Source organism: Manis pentadactyla, chromosome 14 (genome assembly GCF_030020395.1).
Source record: "Manis pentadactyla isolate mManPen7 chromosome 14, mManPen7.hap1, whole genome shotgun sequence".
Classification (NCBI taxonomy): Eukaryota; Metazoa; Chordata; class Mammalia; order Pholidota; family Manidae; genus Manis; species Manis pentadactyla.
Window position 1 is genome coordinate 14,688,630 of NC_080032.1, and position 18,487 is coordinate 14,707,116.

At 40.9% G+C, this 18,487-nt stretch overlaps 2 protein-coding genes across 3 annotated transcripts; one reads left to right on the plus strand and one right to left on the minus strand.

Annotated features, from left to right (window-relative positions):
* The first annotated feature begins 836 nt into the window (after positions 1–836).
* On the plus strand, positions 837–13,668 carry COQ5 (coenzyme Q5, methyltransferase). 2 transcript variants are annotated; one of them, XM_036929407.2, is made up of 7 exons: positions 837–1,087; positions 4,359–4,508; positions 6,637–6,858; positions 10,591–10,697; positions 12,062–12,150; positions 12,777–12,847; positions 12,924–13,668. In XM_036929407.2, exons 1-7 carry the CDS (start codon positions 841–843, stop codon positions 12,959–12,961), a joined length of 924 nt encoding a protein of 307 aa, XP_036785302.1. In that variant the 5' UTR covers positions 837–840; the 3' UTR covers positions 12,962–13,668. The 2 variants fall into 2 exon arrangements, with proteins under 2 accessions (XP_036785302.1, XP_036785300.2); XM_036929405.2 differs by having other exon boundaries at positions 841–1,087; positions 12,736–12,847.
* A 1,959-nt stretch (positions 13,669–15,627) lies between these two features.
* On the minus strand, positions 15,628–18,066 carry DYNLL1 (dynein light chain LC8-type 1). The gene is made up of 3 exons (XM_036929408.2): positions 17,914–18,066; positions 17,574–17,711; positions 15,628–16,060 (listed from the first exon to the last, which is right to left on the minus strand). Exons 2-3 carry the CDS (start codon positions 17,703–17,705, stop codon positions 15,923–15,925), a joined length of 270 nt encoding a protein of 89 aa, XP_036785303.1. The 5' UTR covers positions 17,706–17,711; positions 17,914–18,066; the 3' UTR covers positions 15,628–15,922.
* Between the last annotated feature and the right edge of the window lie 421 nt (positions 18,067–18,487).

The following is an 18,487-nucleotide window of genomic DNA, read 5'->3' on the forward strand; positions in this document are numbered from 1 at the left end:
CTTGGGGTGGATTAATGATTGTGCATTGAGCATTGACCCCCCTATACAGAATTTTATTGTTGTCAACAACCATTTGATCAATAAATATGAGAGATGCCCTCACACACAAAAATATATATATGTATATATACACGCACTTCCAATTCTAAAATAAATAAGTAACCGGGATGTAATGTATAGCATAAGGAATATAGACAAAATATTGTAACAACTTGGTATGGTGATAGCTGGTACCTAGAATTATCATGTATATAAATGTTGAATCACTGTATTGTACACCTGAAACTAATGTAATACTGTGTGTCAACTACCCATCAATAAAAATAAATAAATAAAAAATAAAAATAAATAAATAAATAAAAAGAATCACCCCATAAATTTGTTCAAGTAAAGACTCCTAGTACCAAACTAAAGACCCGTACCAGAATTACTGATGGAACTTATATTTTATCTGGGGCATTTTAAAGATCAAGCCAAGTGATTCATACGCACACCAAAGTTTGCAAGAATTGACGGTGTATCTGTGCCTTGTAACCACACCGTACCTCAGTTTCCCCCTTCTGCACTAGAAAACAAGAGTTACTCGAAATCTTGCCAGTTAGTATTCCTACTACAGGTTGGCAAAATTCAGAGGCATAGCCTCTGAGAGGTGACTGAAGTCTCTGCCTAAGGTCCTCTCATTCCTGGTGAATTCTATATTCAATTTGAGAAAAGATAGAAGGTATTGCGACTACTCAAGACTAAGCAACCTTTGCATCCCAGAGATCAGGAACAGCCCCTTAATATCAGGACGCGTTCGGCTAATATTGTCTCCGACCGGCCTCCGTCATCCATCCAGTGATGCAATGCGACGTACTGTCCGGCAGCTGTCACCCGATTGCCAAGATGGCGGCCCCCGGGAGCTGCGTTCTATGGAGCTACTGCTGTCGTGGGTCGTCGCGGGTGATGCTGTGCTACGGGCTCCCTCGGCTTCGTAGCTCCTGGCCCGGGGTCCCGCTGGGTGCACGACACTTGTCACAAGGGAAGCGGGCAACGGAAACGCACTTCGGGTTTGAGACTGTGCCGGAGAAAGAGAAGGGGGGCAAAGGTGAAAAGGGCGAGATATTGGTTGGGGTATCTATCTGCGATCTAGTTTCTTCTGCCCAGCTGTTAGCTCCAATGCTATAGCCTGTGAATTCTGATCTCCACGAAGTGCCCCCTACCTGGTGCCGCAGAGCTTAGATGCCTCCTCTTTTAAAGCAGAAAATTATCACTAAATACCATCGATTGGGCGCTTACGACGTGCCAGGCACTATGCAGACATTATTTCCAATTCTCATTTCAACTTCCCGATGGAGGATATTGTTGTCTCCGTGTTACACATAAGAAAATTGAGACTTAAAGGTTAAATAAAAACTTGCCTAATGTAACATAGCAAGTAAGTGGTGGAACCAATATTCCAACCCCCTTTGATCTGGCCCACGTTCTTCTTGCTAAAGAGATATGCCATTTTTCGTAAGAAGGAAATGATCTTCTCTGTACCTCAACTTCCCAGTTTTACCAGTAGGAATAATAGTAACCTTTCTTTTAGGGTTATAGTGAGGATTAAATTACTTCATATATAAAAGAATTTTGAACAATGCCTGGCACTTCGAAATTGCTCCATAAAGATTAGATATTGTTCAGGAGTTTTTTGTATACAGCACTGGGCTACAGGCATGGGAAAGGAAAAGAACCTTTCTAAAACTCCATTTGTAATGGGGAAGGTATTATGTCCATGTTACAGATGGATAAGGTGAGGCTCTGAGTTTCCTTCACTTGGTTTATGGTCACCCAGGAAATAAGAGCCCACAATGGAATTTACTGTCCTCTTAAAGACTACTAGGTTGTATTACCTCTCACCTCAACCTTACTAAGTACATAACTCTACTGTAACTCTTTGAATATTGAATTTAAACTAACATTATTTCACCGGACCATGACTTCCCAGAAAGCTAGGCAGTTTCATTAATGTCTATATCCTAAGTGTCTGATGAACATTAGGAGCTTTGTAACTGCTTGTGGAGTGAAATAAGTGGAGCCAAGTAGAATAGTAGTAAACATTTATCGAGGGCCTAAAACCTTTTAAAATGCTTTAATTCTTATAAACACAACACCTTGAGGTAGAAACTGTTATCTTGGTTTTATAGATGAAGAAACTGTTGAAACAAAGATATTAAGTCATTTGCCTGAGATTTTGCTAAATGGCAGAGCTGGGATTTGAGTCCAAGTGTCTTGATTCCAAAATAATAATAATGCCTAACATCTGTTGTGCTTTACATCATGTAAACAACATTTCACAATGACAAGTAGGAGATGAGTTACTCACTGAGCTAAATATGGATTCTGGATTGGGACCCAAGATTAAAACATAAGCAATTTCCCCTTGGCACAGTGATGCAGGATGGTAAAAATGGGCATGCAAGGCTACATACATCATGCACAGTTATCTTAGTAATCAATACGAAAAATCACAATTGTTCCATAACCCTTAAAAATTGTGCATCAAAAACTTTTACTCTCAATTATAAATATATAAAGAAATGAAAAAAGTAAAATTTATTTAACACACTGGAATTTAAAATCAGATTTAATTAATATAATTCAAATTTGAGAATTTAAGTTTAAATTTTCTTACCAAATTAAAATTCTAATAAAAATTAGAAACATTGAGAATTAAGTTGTTTTATTCTTTTGTAAAAAAGTTACAAGAGAGTAGTTGGAGCAGTGTTGACTTTCTCATATTATTTACAATAGGAGTGAACATCGTCTCTCTGCCTTAGCAAATTGCCATACTCCTTTCTAAGTTACAGTCAGCTACTAGCATTCCATCCTTTCATTTTCAATGTCATGAAATATCTCCAAGAATTCCATTAATGTGAAATTTTTTGCTGGCATCATTTCCTCTGGGACATTTTCAACTGTTTCGTCACAACCACATCCTCATTTATGTCCGAAAGTTTATCTTCACAAAATTCTTCTGGCTGCATATCTAGGCTCTCTTGAGTGTCAACTTTTCCACAGTCAGCTGCTTCTCCTCTATGTCTCCACTGACATTCTATTCAGATTTCACTTGCAGTGTTATCACTTTTTATTTCCTTGCTGTACTTTCATTTTTGTTCACTAATTATCCAGTTTTGTTTAATGCCACATGGGTTTACAACTGAGATAAGGAGGTGACACAATTACATGCTTTGCTGTCTGTATGTGAATTGAGTAACTGATACATAATGACCTATCAACTACAACTGTGAAAGAATTGACATAATTGGTTACTGATCATGATGCATATCTGTTATTCACACCGATTTGTGGACTGAAGAACCACTAGCAAAGTTTGTACTTTGTGCAATTACTCAAAGTTAATATATTGTGTATTTGAATTATGTTGCTCGGGGACTGGTGTTATTTAAACCACAGAAACTGAAATTCATGCATATTGGAACCATGCAAAGCAAGAAGGGCTTACTCAGTTATTTGAGCCTTAATGTCCCTTAATACCCCCAAAAGATGTTCAAAAGTGAAAAACAAGCTTGGAGATCCCAAGGTTGAGAATAGGCCAAGATTGAGTTAAAGGAGGATCTCATAGTCTGCTGATCGATGTTTTGGATCTGTGCAGCACATTTCATATGAGGAATTCTAAGCAACTCCGCTTCCCTACCTCATTCAGCTTTATGAACGAGGTAAAGGGCTGGCGCTGACTTTCTCAGCTTCTGGGCAGAGAAACTGAGGTGCAAAAAAAAATGAATGTAGCCTATGTTTTAAAGTGTCTTGGTCAGTAAATTCCTCTCTTCAGCTAGCCCAGATTCCACATTCTGCCATGATCCTATGGAGAAGATTCATGAGGACACACTGCAGGGTTGGTCCCTGATTCATATCTTGCCATCCATCTGCCTTCCAAGTTGTACCTGAGGTGTTTCTCGGTGATACAGGCAGAGGTGAGCTGAGGCCTTTCCACCCATCAGTCATGTGTCTTTCTAATGGATTTTGTTGTCTTTTTATTATAAAAACCGTTAGAGAAATTCCACACACACACACCCATCCTCAAAGAAACAGACCAATTTAGTACCAAGTATGTGCATGACATTGTAAATGAGGCAGTGGTCCTGGATTAAAAATAACTAAGCAAGAAAGAGGCTGAGTTCTTACATGAAGTAATTTAAACCTTTTTTTAGAAAGGTAATGTTAAGGGACAGATTTAGGTGTCAAGCATTATGGCTTAGCTTCACCTTGCAAAGACAGGCAATGTCAGGGGAGAAAAGCTTCTTCCTCTTTCTTTTAGGACTTCTCCAAGTTGATCCTGTTAAGTGCACAACAGTGTTGTATTTCTTCCATGTCAGTTTATCAGGTGTTTGAAAGTGTGGCCAAGAAGTATGACGTGATGAATGATATGATGAGTCTTGGTATCCACCGTATTTGGAAGGATTTGCTGCTCCAGAAGATGCACCCATTTCCTGGGACCCAGCTGCTTGATGTTGCTGGAGGCACAGGTAATGTTCAGAGTAGTATCCTTGGGTAACACTGAATATCTTTCACAGAAATTACTGTCTCTTTTTGGAATGAGCTGTCTCATCTACCATTAGGATGAAGATGGAATTGAAAATCTGTACACTTCTAAGAAAAACTTACTCTTTTCTTTTTGACTGAATGTCAGTCAACAACACAATATCAACTTTGTGCATGTCATTTTTCTAAAATGCACAGGATTACAAAATAAAAAGGCCAACCCTTTATTTACTCCAGTGACATATCACCACCTAAATGACTGTTTTACCTTCTGTTTAACCTTCAACCCACCTGCCCCCTTTCTTTGGGGGATGCCTTTTATCATATTATATAAGCTTTCTATGCAGCCTTTTCTGCCTAATCCACTGTCACATCAGATATCAAAAGCTCAGTTGTTTATGTATGGTCCTTTGTGACTTGGTGCACACTAGGCATGTGGAGAAAAATGTCATAGGTTTCTAAAATGCATCTTGGTGATGTCACTACATGATTAATGTACATGTTAAATTTCATTAGAATAATGTATAATGTAATGTTATAATCTATACCAATAGAATAATGTATAATAATAAATTACAGTAGAATTATCTCCATGTTTTGACACATGTTTATGTGTGGCCTTGTTGGTGTGGTCCTCTCCCCATATGGAGGCTTGGGAGGCAGTAAGACACCCTACTGAGTAGAAGCCAATTTAGCAGAATCTATCAAAATCTAAAATGTTTATTAGTCTAAAAAAAAAGTTGCACAAAGATATAGCTACAGAAAGGATTCAGTCAGAGCTGCCTACATATCTAGTGTACCATAACCCGTGGCATTACCACATGCTGGCAACTGCCCAGTTAGAAAATGTAATCACGAGGTAATCCCACATATTAAAAAAGACATTTAAAAAAGATACAGTTACAAAAATGCTCACTGCATCATTTTGAGTAATAGTGAAAAATTGGAAATAACCTATTTCTGCCTCAATAAAGAAATGGCTTTAAATTAAGATATGTCCATTCCATGAAATATTATGTAGCTCTTTAAAAGAGTGCTGAAAACCTATAAATACTGATGGAAAGGTCTCAAAGACATATTAAGTGGAAAGAAAAAGAAAAGTTGTATAACAACATATAATATGATCCCCATTTATGTTTTTAAGTTGTTTCATATGCGTACATATAAGTATATTTAAATATATAGAAAAGTGACTAGAGAATGAATACCTAATTGGATGGAGAGACTGAACAAACTTAAGGATATATGTTTCTTGCAAATAGTGTAAGAAAAACAAACAACATCATAGGAAAGGAGGTGTGATCTTTGCCCAAACAGTATTTACCTGGTCACAATAATGTAAACATTTTCAGTTTTCAGTGTTTAGATGCAAACCATTGAAAAAGCACAGAAGACTTAATTATAGCTGTAAAACAAAGTGTTATCGTCTTGACAGAGTAAAAATACCTATGATGGGAAGTTGAAGGGAATCGAGATACCATCTGCAGCTGATGAAACAAATAAAATATTAATTCATTTATTACTCTAAGTTACAAATGAATCTATGAGGAACTATGAAAAGTGATACAAATATATTGGGAAGATAGAGGCAAGCAGAGATGTGGGGCAGGATATTATAAATTTGATAAGGAAAGAAAAAGCTGTAACCAACAGAAGAAACAGCTAAGAGTTGGGAAGATGGTCTCTGGGGAATTGAACTGGGGGTTGGAAGTGGTAGGGCAGGGAATCATTGCTTGTTACCCTTCTGTTACTTTCATAAAAATTATTTTTAAAAGTAGAAGGCTGCACACTAAGCTTTTAACACTTGTTATGTCTGGACAGGGAATGTAATTTCACGTTTTACTCTATATGTTTAGGTATTGAGTCTTTTATAGTGAAAAACGTGTCCATGCATTACTTATGCAGTTTTTTAAAAAAGGTTTTTAAGAATCTTATCAATTAAAAAATTGCTGTTTTTTCTTAACACATTGTAGAAATTTGTGTAAACTTGAGTTTTTATATACTCCTCAAATCCTATACCTGTCTTGCTCCTTTTGGGTTTAGGAAATGCTAGGGATTTTTGTTTTTGTTTGTGTGTGTGTTTGCATCTTGCCTCCTGTTGGCTTCCCACAGGTGACATTGCATTCCGGTTCCTTAATTATGTTCAGGCACAGCATCAGGGAAAGCAGAAGAGGCAGTTAAGGGCCCAGCAAAATTTATCCTGGGAAGAAATCGCCAAAAAGTACCAAAATGAAGAGGATTCTTTGGGCGGTTCACGTGTTGTGGTCTGTGACATCAACAGGGAAATGCTAAAGATTGGAAAACAGAAAGCCTACGCTCGAGGATACAAAGCTGGTAAGTCCTACAGAAAGGGATGTGGAGGAAATATTTGTTATGTTTAAGAAATAAGATGGAATATGTAAAATGTTTATTTTTCAGCTTTCAAAAACGTACAGATACGCAGGAGTTGAAAATAATTTGTGTCACTTAGTCCAGTTTGTGGGCTGTGCCTTATATTATTTCAGCAACTCAGGGAATCAGACTATCAGCTATGGGTGACAGGCAATAACCAAAGCCCAAAGAGGTCAAGTGTCTTACTCAAGCAACACAACTTTTAAATGGCAGATCCCAGTTGGAGCTGAATTAAGATTTCAGTTCTTGGACCTGAGACGGATATTTTACTTTCAGTTCCCAGCAGCACCCCTATGACCCCCAGGCCCTATTTTTTTTTTAAGATTTTTTTTTAAATTAAGGTATGATTGATATACACTCTTATGAAGGTTTCACATGAAAAAACAATGTGGTTACTACATTTACCCATATTATCAAGTCCCCGCCCATACCCCAATGCAGTCACTGTCCAGCAGTGTAGTAAGATGCCACAGATCCCAGGCCCTATTTTTGAGCCATTTCGTCATCCTATCTACTAGGAGGTTTGATAATGTAGGAGCTGAGGAGGTACGCTGCCCTTAAAGAAGGAACTTGCCCTTCAGCCACAGGGAATGCAGGTAGCTGACAGCCTCCAGGTCTTAGACCTTTAGGCTCTGCCTCAGCTTTCAGGCCATTCTCTTTCCTGGCACACCCAGCTGATGACTGAGCATTGTAGGGTTACTAGGGCCTGGACATTGTCCACTCGGGACTCTCTTAACAGGCAGTCTTTGCTCCAGAGCTCGTTTTTAGACTGGGCTTTATCAGATCTGCATTGAGGCCTACAGGCTTTTCTCTATCTTGCTCCCTCTTCCTCTTATCATTCCCAGGTGATCCCCCAACCCCACAAAAAACAGCCTTTTGCACTCCTCACTCCATCTCCATATCTGTTTCTCGGAGGGCCCAAGTGATATAGTGGAAGACACCTATAAACAGTGCTCCAAAGACCTCTCTCTCTGCAGTACTCTCAACAGCAGATGGGAGAGTGACTGCATAGCTCCAAGAACCCACTGCAGCCTCAAAACAGACAAGGCATGCCCTAGCTTAAAGATGTCAGTTTTACATTTGGTTTTCTACTTAATATTTTAAAATAACGTTTCCCCCCAGTTTTTTCAAGTAGAAGTAAATAATGATCTGGCAGCTGCACCACATTGCCCGGCTTTTCAGAGACGCTGCATTGCCCTCTTCCAAGCTAGCCAAGCATTGCAGGCAGCCACGTGAAAGGCAGTGGTATACAACAAAGAAAATAAAGTTCTCAGCATTTCTCACCTCCCATCCCCCACCAGGAGTATCTATGGTTATTTTAATTCAATTCTTCCTCCTCCTCCTCCCACCCCCAGAAGGAGCTGCCTAGATGAACCACAGCCCACTTGGGCCCCAAGATGAAGGGCGCTTTTGTTAACCATCAACACAACACTGATCAGAAGGCAGACAGTCACTAGTGTTTTTAGACAAAGGCACTATGTTTCCTTACTCCTACTGAAAAACATGTTTCCCCTCTCTCTCATGCTCAGCCATAAAGAATGGAGAACAGAGATAGAAATGATAGGTATTGTTCCATTTCTAGAATCATCTCTTCCATAACATAGTGTGCACTTCAGTCTATCCTGTCAAGACAAATCCAACTGTATGAGAGTTATTAAATGCTGCATAGTATAGTTTCTTTATCTTTCCTCCTTGCTTTATCCATCTCCAATAATGATATCTTCGTAAAAAATACCATGCAAAAAATGTTGAAACTAAGGAGGAGTCTAGAAAGTATTTAGTAATTGTAAAAGTGAACATGACAGGCATTTTTATGTGTAGCACTATTGTGTGTTTTATTTACATTTTATGTGTAGAACTTCCTCCCCAGATGGAAGCTCTGAGAGCAGGAGCTTTGAAAAAAATTATTTAATGGGTTACAAAAATTATATATTTGAGAGAAATTTGGGATTTTGGAAAAGTGTTCAGAAGAAAATAAACGTTACCCCTAATTTCAATATCAAAAGATGCCCCTCTATATTTTCACGTATTATATTTCCTTCCTATCTTTATACTAATCATTTCCTTTTTATAAAATTGAGAACTTCTGGTATATATAATTTAGTATCCTGCCCTAATTTAGCACTGTATCATGAGATTTTTCCATGTCATTAAAAATTCCTTAAAATCATTATTGTTTGTGATATTCTCCCATATGGATGTGAATCATGAAGATTCACATAACCAATAGCCAGGTGGACTTTCATTTTTTTTCTAGTGTTTTTGCCTATAGCACACCTAACAACATCCTTATTTGTAAATTCTTGCATGCATTAATTTTTATAACTCAGATGTAACCTTGGACCACTGCTTGAACTCTCTAGATCTCAATTACTTTATCTATAAAATGGAGAAAATAATAACCACTCGTAGTAGGAGGTAATAAACCATAACTGTTAAAAACACAGGCTCTCTTAAAAACACAGCTGTTAAAAACTACCTGAGTTCCAATCCATCTGTGTGACCTTGGGCAAGCTGCTTTAACCTTTCTGATATTCAGCTTTGCTCACCTAAAATATGAGGATGATGGTAATAGCTGTCTCATGGAGTTGGTATGAGGATGTGATAAGATAACATATGTAAGGTGATAACACACCCTACCATCAAGGGCTCAGTAGGCAGTAGCAATGATGATGATCATGTCATCAATGTCCCCCTAAATCTCAAATGGCTGGATCATATAGCTGGTATGCTTATTTTTAAGGTTCTTATTAAATACTGCTAGTTTGCTTTCCAGGAAAGCTTTCTTCAATTACCTTCCTCTATATAGCCTTCCTTCTGTATCATATTTCATGTCTAATTCTTTGCAAGTTGAATAATGTTAAAGCCAAATCAAGATCCTTAGAAGACACAGCCACCCTGACAGGGGGATCCTTGGATGTTTTTTGAATTCATAACCAGACTTGGAGTCTAGATACTTTGATAATCTATGACTCCAATAGAACTAATTTAACTATGCTAAATTCTGTACTTAGAATACTTCCAATGACCCTCAAAAGTAGGCACTATAACTCAATTTTACAAATGAGGAAACCAGGGCAAAGTAGTTTATTCAAGACTATACATCTAATAAATGGTGAAGCTGGAATTAGAACCCAAGCAGTGCAACCCCAGGACTTGGGCTCTTACCCACAGTGCTCTCCACACAACATTTATTTGGATAAAAAGTGGCTGGGGTAGGCCTAAGTAAGTATGCGTCAGGTTCTGCTTTGAAAGCCTTGGGGGAAGGACTCCCTGCTAACTTTAAGAACACCACTTCAAGTTCTCAGGACAGGAGGACACGGTGAAGACAATGGCCAGGAATCCAATGGAGAAGGCAGGTGTGTAATGTTTTCTGATACCACACATATGTCCAGTACCAAACGATTCTACAGTTCTCCCACACCAACTGGGCATCCAAAAGGTCAATTCATTTGAGACACCAACTACCCAGAGGTAGCCTCAGGTTCCACAGGACAAGGCTCAATGCCACAAGACTGCCCCAACTTCGGAAGCTAGCTGCACATGGGGTGTCCAGGCTGCCCACAATTCCACCTGACTGACTACAAATTTAGGGACCTTCTCAGGCTTGAAAATTTGCTGCGTGCAGAAGAGAAAGCTACTCAGACTGAGACCAGAACTGATTTTCTCTTTCAGGACTTGCTTGGGTATTAGGAGATGCTGAAGAACTACCCTTTGATGATGACAAGTTTGATGTTTACACCATTGCCTTTGGGATACGGAACGTCACACACATTGATCGGGTATGAATGGCTGAACCCTCAGCTGTGACCCTTAGGATATTAGTTCTCCTGGAGTGACTCCACAGTGCATAGGAAAGAGGGAGAGATTCCTCTCCTGGTTCAGCTTTTGAGTGGAAAGGCTGTTTCAGGCTTTGAGGCTTCAATCCTTTAAGTTGCCAATATTCTGAGTCACAGAATTGAAAAAGCCAAAAACATAGAACAGATCCCTTCATCTCTTAGCTGTTGGTCTTGCTCTGGTATTTCATCTGTTCCCTCTTGCTTATGAAGCCATATGACCCTGTGAGTTTGCAGATCAGAGGTATTTCCAAAGCCACACAGAAAAAGGCACTGAAACGTTCTTTTGTCAGAAGGTAACTAGATTCATGGTTCCTCTAGTATGTTCAGCTACTAATGTGATGCAGCAGTTTTTTATTTTTACTTTAACTTTCTGTCCAAAGCATTTGAAGATGATATGCAAGGCACCAGGTTTCATTTATGTAATGTAGGCTCCAGTTAGCTGGTTCCTCTGCTGGTGGAACATCTTTTATGGTGTGCCTGAGCTTGGTTTTTATGACCTGTCCTGTGTCTATAGCCAGTTTATTATTTCTTTCAATTAAAAAATATTTTTTTAATAGAGTCAAGTTTCAAAAGGTACAAAATGGGTATATCAGTGAAAGTCTGCCTCCACTCTGTGTCCTAACCATTCAGCGCTTCCTCTCCCTTCAGACAGTCACCAATTTCTTGTGTATCTTTTGCAAAGATGATTTGTGCATATTAAATATATTTATCCTTTTTTCTCCCTTTTTTATACAAATATTAACATATGAAGCATTTTGCCCATTGCTGTTTTTCCTTGAAAATGTATCTTGCAGATTTTTACATTTCAGTACATAAAAAGCACTGGCTCTTCCTTTTTTAAATAGCTGCAGATTCCATTTGTATAGATATTCCATAATTTAACCAGTTTCTCATTAATGGTTTAAGATGCTCCTAATCTTGTGCTGCAGTGAAGAACCCATGTCATTTCCACAGTAAAAGCACTTCTTGAACATATGACTTCTTGAAGTAAATTTGATAGATGAAAGAGGATGTTGTGATTTTGATAAGTAATTCTAAAGTTGTCCACCAAAGGGGTTGTACCAATCTGAGTCAATTTAGGTTACTCCAAGTAACTAACCTTCTCTTTTAGGCAGCAGAATGTCTATAATATTTAGGATCTTGTAGGGTTATCTTGGCTGTCACAACTTCCCAACTGAATATGAACAAGGGATCTGTGGGGGAATGATAACCTTCATAATGCCCGCAGAAGCTAAAGCTGTCTCGGCCTTGCAGAACTGCATGAGCTCTGCTGAGAAGTGTGTTGTGTTGTTTCTTGTCTCAATCAGGCACTCCAGGAAGCCCATCGAGTCCTGAGACGTGGAGGACGCTTCCTCTGTCTGGAATTTAGCCAAGTGAACAATCCTGTTGTATCCAGGTTGGCATTAACAGGGCTTTATTCTCATCTTCTAGCCAAGGGTTTTCCATCCCAAAATGGATAGAAAATAGCCAGTAAGCTATAAGTATGAACTTTACAGTTCAGAATCCCAGAGTCTCTGAGAGACAGTGCCACTTCAGAGGTCAGCCTCTTCTGAATGACAGCTAAGCCAGAAGAGTCTTAAACCAGCAACCAGAGGCTCCAGTCCACACACAGACGTATTCTGTGTGACATATACATAGTATGTGAAGAAACTGACTTAGATGTCAATATTTTACAGTAAATTTTACATAAAAATCTGGATTTTCAGCTTCACTTGAGAAATTAGTTACGGGGCAACATAAGCACACATTCCCACATGGAAATAATCAGAGCTGAGTAGTAGTTGCCCCTTCTCCACTTCTCTGGTACTTCCTAACTGTACCTGTCACCACATCCTTACTACATGCTATTGCTCTTCCATGTGCCCCACTACACTTATCTCAGGTACTTGCTTGACCCTATAGATATCTGAGTTTATGACCCCAGACTTAGACATTCTTGCTTCCTATCAAGGGGCATAAATCTTTTACTTTTGCTGTTTAGGCTTTATGATCTATATAGCTTCCAGGTCATTCCTGTCCTAGGAGAAGTCATCGCAGGAGACTGGAAGTCCTACCAATACCTTGTAGAGAGTATCCGACAGTTCCCGTCTCAGGTACAAAACTTCTGTAGCTTACAACAGAGGCCCCAAAGTTGAAATCCAGGTAATCCTTGTGATATCTTTGTTTCAGGAGGACTTCAAGGAATTGATAGAAGATGCAGGTTTTGAGAAGGTGACTTATGAAAGTCTAACATCAGGCATTGTGGCCATTCATTCTGGCTTCAAACTGTAACTTCTGTACCGTCCTAGAGCATGAACCAGTCACATTCTGTCGAAAGCCTAGAGCTGAAGGATAATCTGGCTAGCGAGACCGGCAGCAGACTATCTCTTAAGGATAATTGCCTCGGACTCATGTTCTAATGTGACCAATCTCAAAGTGGAAGAAATGAATTTGTCACCCTATTGCAGCTTTCATTAGGAGCTGCTTCAGGCCTTCTCCCAGAGCTATTTGGTAGTTTTTCAACTCCTGCTAATTTTCTTGGCTGTGTAGTGTAGGGTTAAGGTAAGACCATCACTAAAGCTCAGTTTTGAAGTGTGTTGCTTTCCTGCCAGTACTGCCTTCCAGAGGAATGATGAATCATTTGAACCAGAAAATTTCTTAACTGTGCCTGAGTCAAGCTTTCAGCCTAGGACTAAGTCTGGGGCCAAAGGCCAAGGCTCAAGGCAGAGAAGGCTAACAATCACATCTAGAATTATGCAGTGAACCACTAAATGGGTTTACAATTTGCGTGGTATTTATTTTTTCTTGAGGACGGTGAGGGAAATACACTGTCATCATTCTCAGTTCTACTGAAAAATTGTGTCCTCAGTGCCTGTCACAAAGAAAACAACTCAACAAATCCTTGTTCAAAGAATAAATGTACCAGCAAATTCCCTTTTGTGTCCAATATAGAGCTTGTCAAAATACATTTGAAGAAAGGGTTATATAGTAAAAAAATATCTGAAAACTATTTACCTAGCCTTAGTCCCTCTAGTACTCAGGGGCAGAGCTGTTGTCTACTTAATATAGTCCATTGTTTGATGTTCAAGTGAGGTCATAAATATTTGCTAAGAAATTGCAGAAATCAACCTGTCCCTTGGCTGGCAGTTAGTTAATTGTGGATAATTTAGTTCAAGGCAATTTCAAAAAGATTGATATGCTGCCATTTGGCCTAGCACAGTAGGGGTCATTTATGTACTTTCATGCACATATCATGCCCTGTTGTTGAAAAGCTTTTATATACATCTCTTACAATTATCTAAAAAAAAAAAGGAGCTAAGAGCATTTGATAAAGCTCTAAAATAAACCTTAGAAAAACGTTTAGCTTACATTTTGTTTTAAAACTACTGGAACCTTTGAAATTAAACCTTTTGGCCTTTGAAATTAACAGGGAACAGGCACTGAAGGAACTTCATAAACCACCAACCCAGTCTACCTCTGTAGCAATGTGTTTTTCTCACACCTGAATCAAAACAATTAGAGCCACTTCTGGGCAATAGATATGGGCCTGATCAAATTAGAGCCCCCAGTATCCAGCTGTTTCTGGACTTAAATCAGCTCTAGGATCTGTTGCTGGAGACTGGTAGTAGGACTTAAAGACAAAATTCATTAGCTTTGGAGACCAAATTCCTGCCTTAAATTGAAATATAGCCAGGTCACTAAAAAAGGTGATAGAAAAAAATTGAGTCATGGGAAACTTTCCAGTGTATATATATACATATATATATACACAAACTTAAACCTCCCCATTCCACTCCTATACCACAGTACAGGATTTCATCCTTTCCTGCAAAGCAGTAAGAAAACTCCCAATTTTAACTGCCACAATAAGCAGTAACACATTTGCCACTTACCCTGAAGCTTTCCCAGTCCTAACATATATAGCACAGCCTCACTAGGACTCATAAAACCCTGTTAGTTTGAAAAAGCTTCCAAAGATGTTAATAGATCCAATGCTTTTAGGATAGTCACCACTTAAATCTATCACACCCTTCTGTATAGCAGTAGCCTGGATACTCAGAAATCCTAGCTGCATTTTACAGATCCAAGGCCTGAAACAAAAACATGAACACTGAAAGCGGGGTAACTGGAAAGCCAGGACCTTCTTTTGCAACTTCCCAAGATGGGTGTGAGCTGTTTCACCCTCTAGGATACTTCTGTACCTACAAAAGTCAAGTCCGCAGTGTTTTTTCTTCATAGATGTTAAGTATTAAAATTGATAGCAGGAAATGTTTATGATGTTACTCATCCACAGCTCTAATTGAGTCTTTTAATGAAAGCTTAACTCGTATGTGTTAATTGCTAATCACATTTCGAACAGCGTTGCTGGCTTATGCATTTAAATTCCTGCAAGAACTTTGTATTAGAATCACATGGAGTGCTGGTGCTGTTTCATGTTCCCTTTTAAGACCACCTTTAATCCTTTCTTTTTGAAGCAAGGTGGAGGGGGTGGACCCCAGCAAATTTCTCATTAACACTTTGTCATTAGCTATTTTCCTTTTACAATTTTACATCCATGAAGTTTATTAGACAAAGGAGTTCTGCTATACACTCATCACCACCACCTGAAGCCCAAGGACCAAATCATTCTATAGCAACACCTTTTAACAAAATGAGTACTTAAGGGTATTTATCAGATTAGAAATAAGATTTAATCCAAGTTTTTCTGCCATGCATATCTTGGCAGGCACTTGTGTTACTCTTCCACACACAATCGCTACAGGATGATTAAGACTCAGGAGTACTGAATGGACTGTACAGCCTGTAGAAACTTCATGGACTGATCCCCACTGTCCTAGTCAAGATCAAGTGATAGGCCATCATCAACCCTAGATTATCTGAACAAATCGTCACACACAGTTCTCCAACAGATTTATTTTTCTTGAAAGGAATGGATTTTGAGGAGGAAAAACATGGGGAGGAGAGTTATGGAATAGAAAATAAATACAAATGTAAGCTGTTTTGCTGAATGTTTTATAACCACAACAAATTAGTACAGAGAATGCCCTGTACAAAACAACACAATAAAGGTTTAAAGATCGAGGTGTTCCCTTAGGCAACGCTGAAGATTTCAGTCTCTGGTATTTGGAATTTAGGCTGCAGTCCTTGTTTTTGGATGGATCACTGGGTGTGTGGCACAGTCCGTGCTATTAACCAGATTTGAACAGAAGAATGGCCACTTGGCCCAGGTAGAAGTAGATGAAGTGTTTGGTTTCATGTGTCACGTAACTACCGAAGTTCCTCCCCACAATGCAGTGCCAGGTGGGGTTGTACTTCTTGTCAAACTCCTGGGGGAAAGGGGGGAAAGAAAGAGAACACTAGAATTTTACTGCTAAACCATTAGGTCAGTTTGCCTCCTGGATAAGGAGGCAGAAAGAAGGAACGTTAGCATCTGCAGATTCTTTGAATGAAAGAATGTTTCCCAGCTCCAAGTCGCCTACATAGTGTATTAATGCAAACATGCTTGCAGTCTGAGAAAAGCTGGGAATTGGGGCTGGGGAGGTAAAAGGCAGAAAGGGCAGCCTGAAAGACAGGGCGCTTTGTTATGGTAATCATGTCATCATAAATAACCTACAATGCTATTCACCCACAGGTGACAGCAACAGTTCTAGTTTATCAGGTTATTATGTGCAAAGGGCAAACTATTCTATCCTCCTGAAAATGGCAAGTATTTAAACCAAAACACCCCATTAAAACTCGTTCCTTAGTATCACTGAAAACAAAGACTTCATAAAGGACAAAGCCTCAATTAACATCCAAACCACTTTGGATCAAAATCTAAACTTAAGAGGACAGGATGCTGGGCACTCCTGTGTTCCTACAAAAAGAATGCTGGAAGCCAAATTCTGACAGCCACCTGCTCACATTATAATTTCAACAGTCCTCCCTTTGCACATCTTTCCGGGAGGATGCTAATCTGCAACCTGGTCCATAATTGCAGGAACAGCTTTCTCTATTTCACCCCCACCCCCACCTCAGGGCCTCTGGGGACTGAAACACCTGTTAATGTCTCCACTAGTTGACTAAGAAGGGCCAAAACTTATCTTTATAAAATCTTACAAGTCTCTGATGAGTTACGCAAAATGTGGCCACTCTTACACTGTATGCAGCGTGAACATCTTTTAGACCTATTAAAGGGAGTAACGTTTTTACAAACTAAACTAACGTACTACTGCGTTTGTCAAAAAAGGTATTTCAGTTCCATCTCGTCTTTCATCTTCCTATTCTCGACTGGAACCCTCCCACGGCTTCGCCAGCTTCCTTCCCTTCCAGAAAACATAGCTCGAAGTTGGCAGTCCTACCAGCTTTCTACAGACTCCCATTTACCAAGCCCTCACCCCAGCCCCCAACCACCACTAACCACCCACCTTCCCTCAATTGCCGACTTTAACTCCCCACTGGAAGGCTGGCAAGATCTCCCTCCGGCCCGGCTGGAAACACCCACGCAGCTCCCCCCCTCCGGAACACCCAGATGGATCCCCGGCGCAGGAATCCTGCAGAAGGGGGAACCGCTGCTCCCTAATCCTAGAAACCGTTGCTAGGTGGCGCTTTCCCCCACGGAACTGGGTAATAAAAAAACTTCGGGTCTGGTCTTCCCACGAGGAGCGCAAAATTCATTTGCGTTCTTTCTGGAAACCTCTATACCCGAGCTGCCCTTCGAGCCCCGGAGGGTTTCTGCCAGGCGCTCTGGGATGCAGCACCGGGGAAATGGACCAAAGTTTAACTCCCCGTCCCCCCCCCCCAACAACGGCTGCGCGCAAACGGCCAGAGTCTAGCCCCCAGCCCTCGCCCCGTCCTCACCTTCTTAATATGGGCCGCAATGTCCTTCTCTATGTTGTATTTTTCCAAAGCCTGAGTAGCACACTCCACCGAGTCCTGTTGCATCTCCTCCGACATATCGGCATTTTTGATCACGGCCTTTCGGTCGCACATGGCTACCTGGGGGGCGAGGCCGGGGCAAGGGATGGGGAGTTGGGGTGTGGACAGCGCCTGCGAGACGCCAGCTGCACCTGCCCGCTCCGCCCGCCCCCGACCCGTTTTTCTCAGGAGGCGCCGGCCGCGCAGACCGAACGGGGGGAGTACAGAGGGGAACGAAGCCAGGCAGCGGAGCCCTCCCCCCCGGTGTTCCCACGTCCCTCACCGTTGGAGTAGGAGCTGGCCGACTGCAATGGTCTCCTGGGGGAGGGGCTAGCGAGGCTCAGACCTGGCAGGAGGCACGGTCGCTACCGAAGCCGTGGCGCATCTAAGGAGCCCCACGCCACCCGCCGCCGCCTATTGCCTAGGTCCCGCCCCGCTCCCGCATGCCCCGCCCCCAACAAGCGTCCCTACTGGTTTGATGCTGACCTCCGGACTCTCCCATTGGTCCATGTACTCAAAGGTTCCCTCAGGATCTTTCTTCTGCATTTTGTTGCAGACCACAATGCACCGCTCGCGGCGTCGGTTGCCCTGGCAATTGGCCGCACGCGGTGAGGCCCACACACCCCGAAAGTGGAGCCGGGGCGGGGTCGTGAGGACCACCCAGCGGCTTGGAGAGGTGGTGCCTGGGGATCTTCTACCCGAGCTTAAGTGATGCCAAATTTACGGAGGCTGTCCTAGGGTGTGTTCTCGAATAAGGATAGTTTTGGGAAGTAGGGTGTCCTACGTACCCCTTATCTCCACCCCAGGTCAGAAGGAATTGAGGATTCTAAGGTGGCCAGTCCCTTCACAGCAAGGGT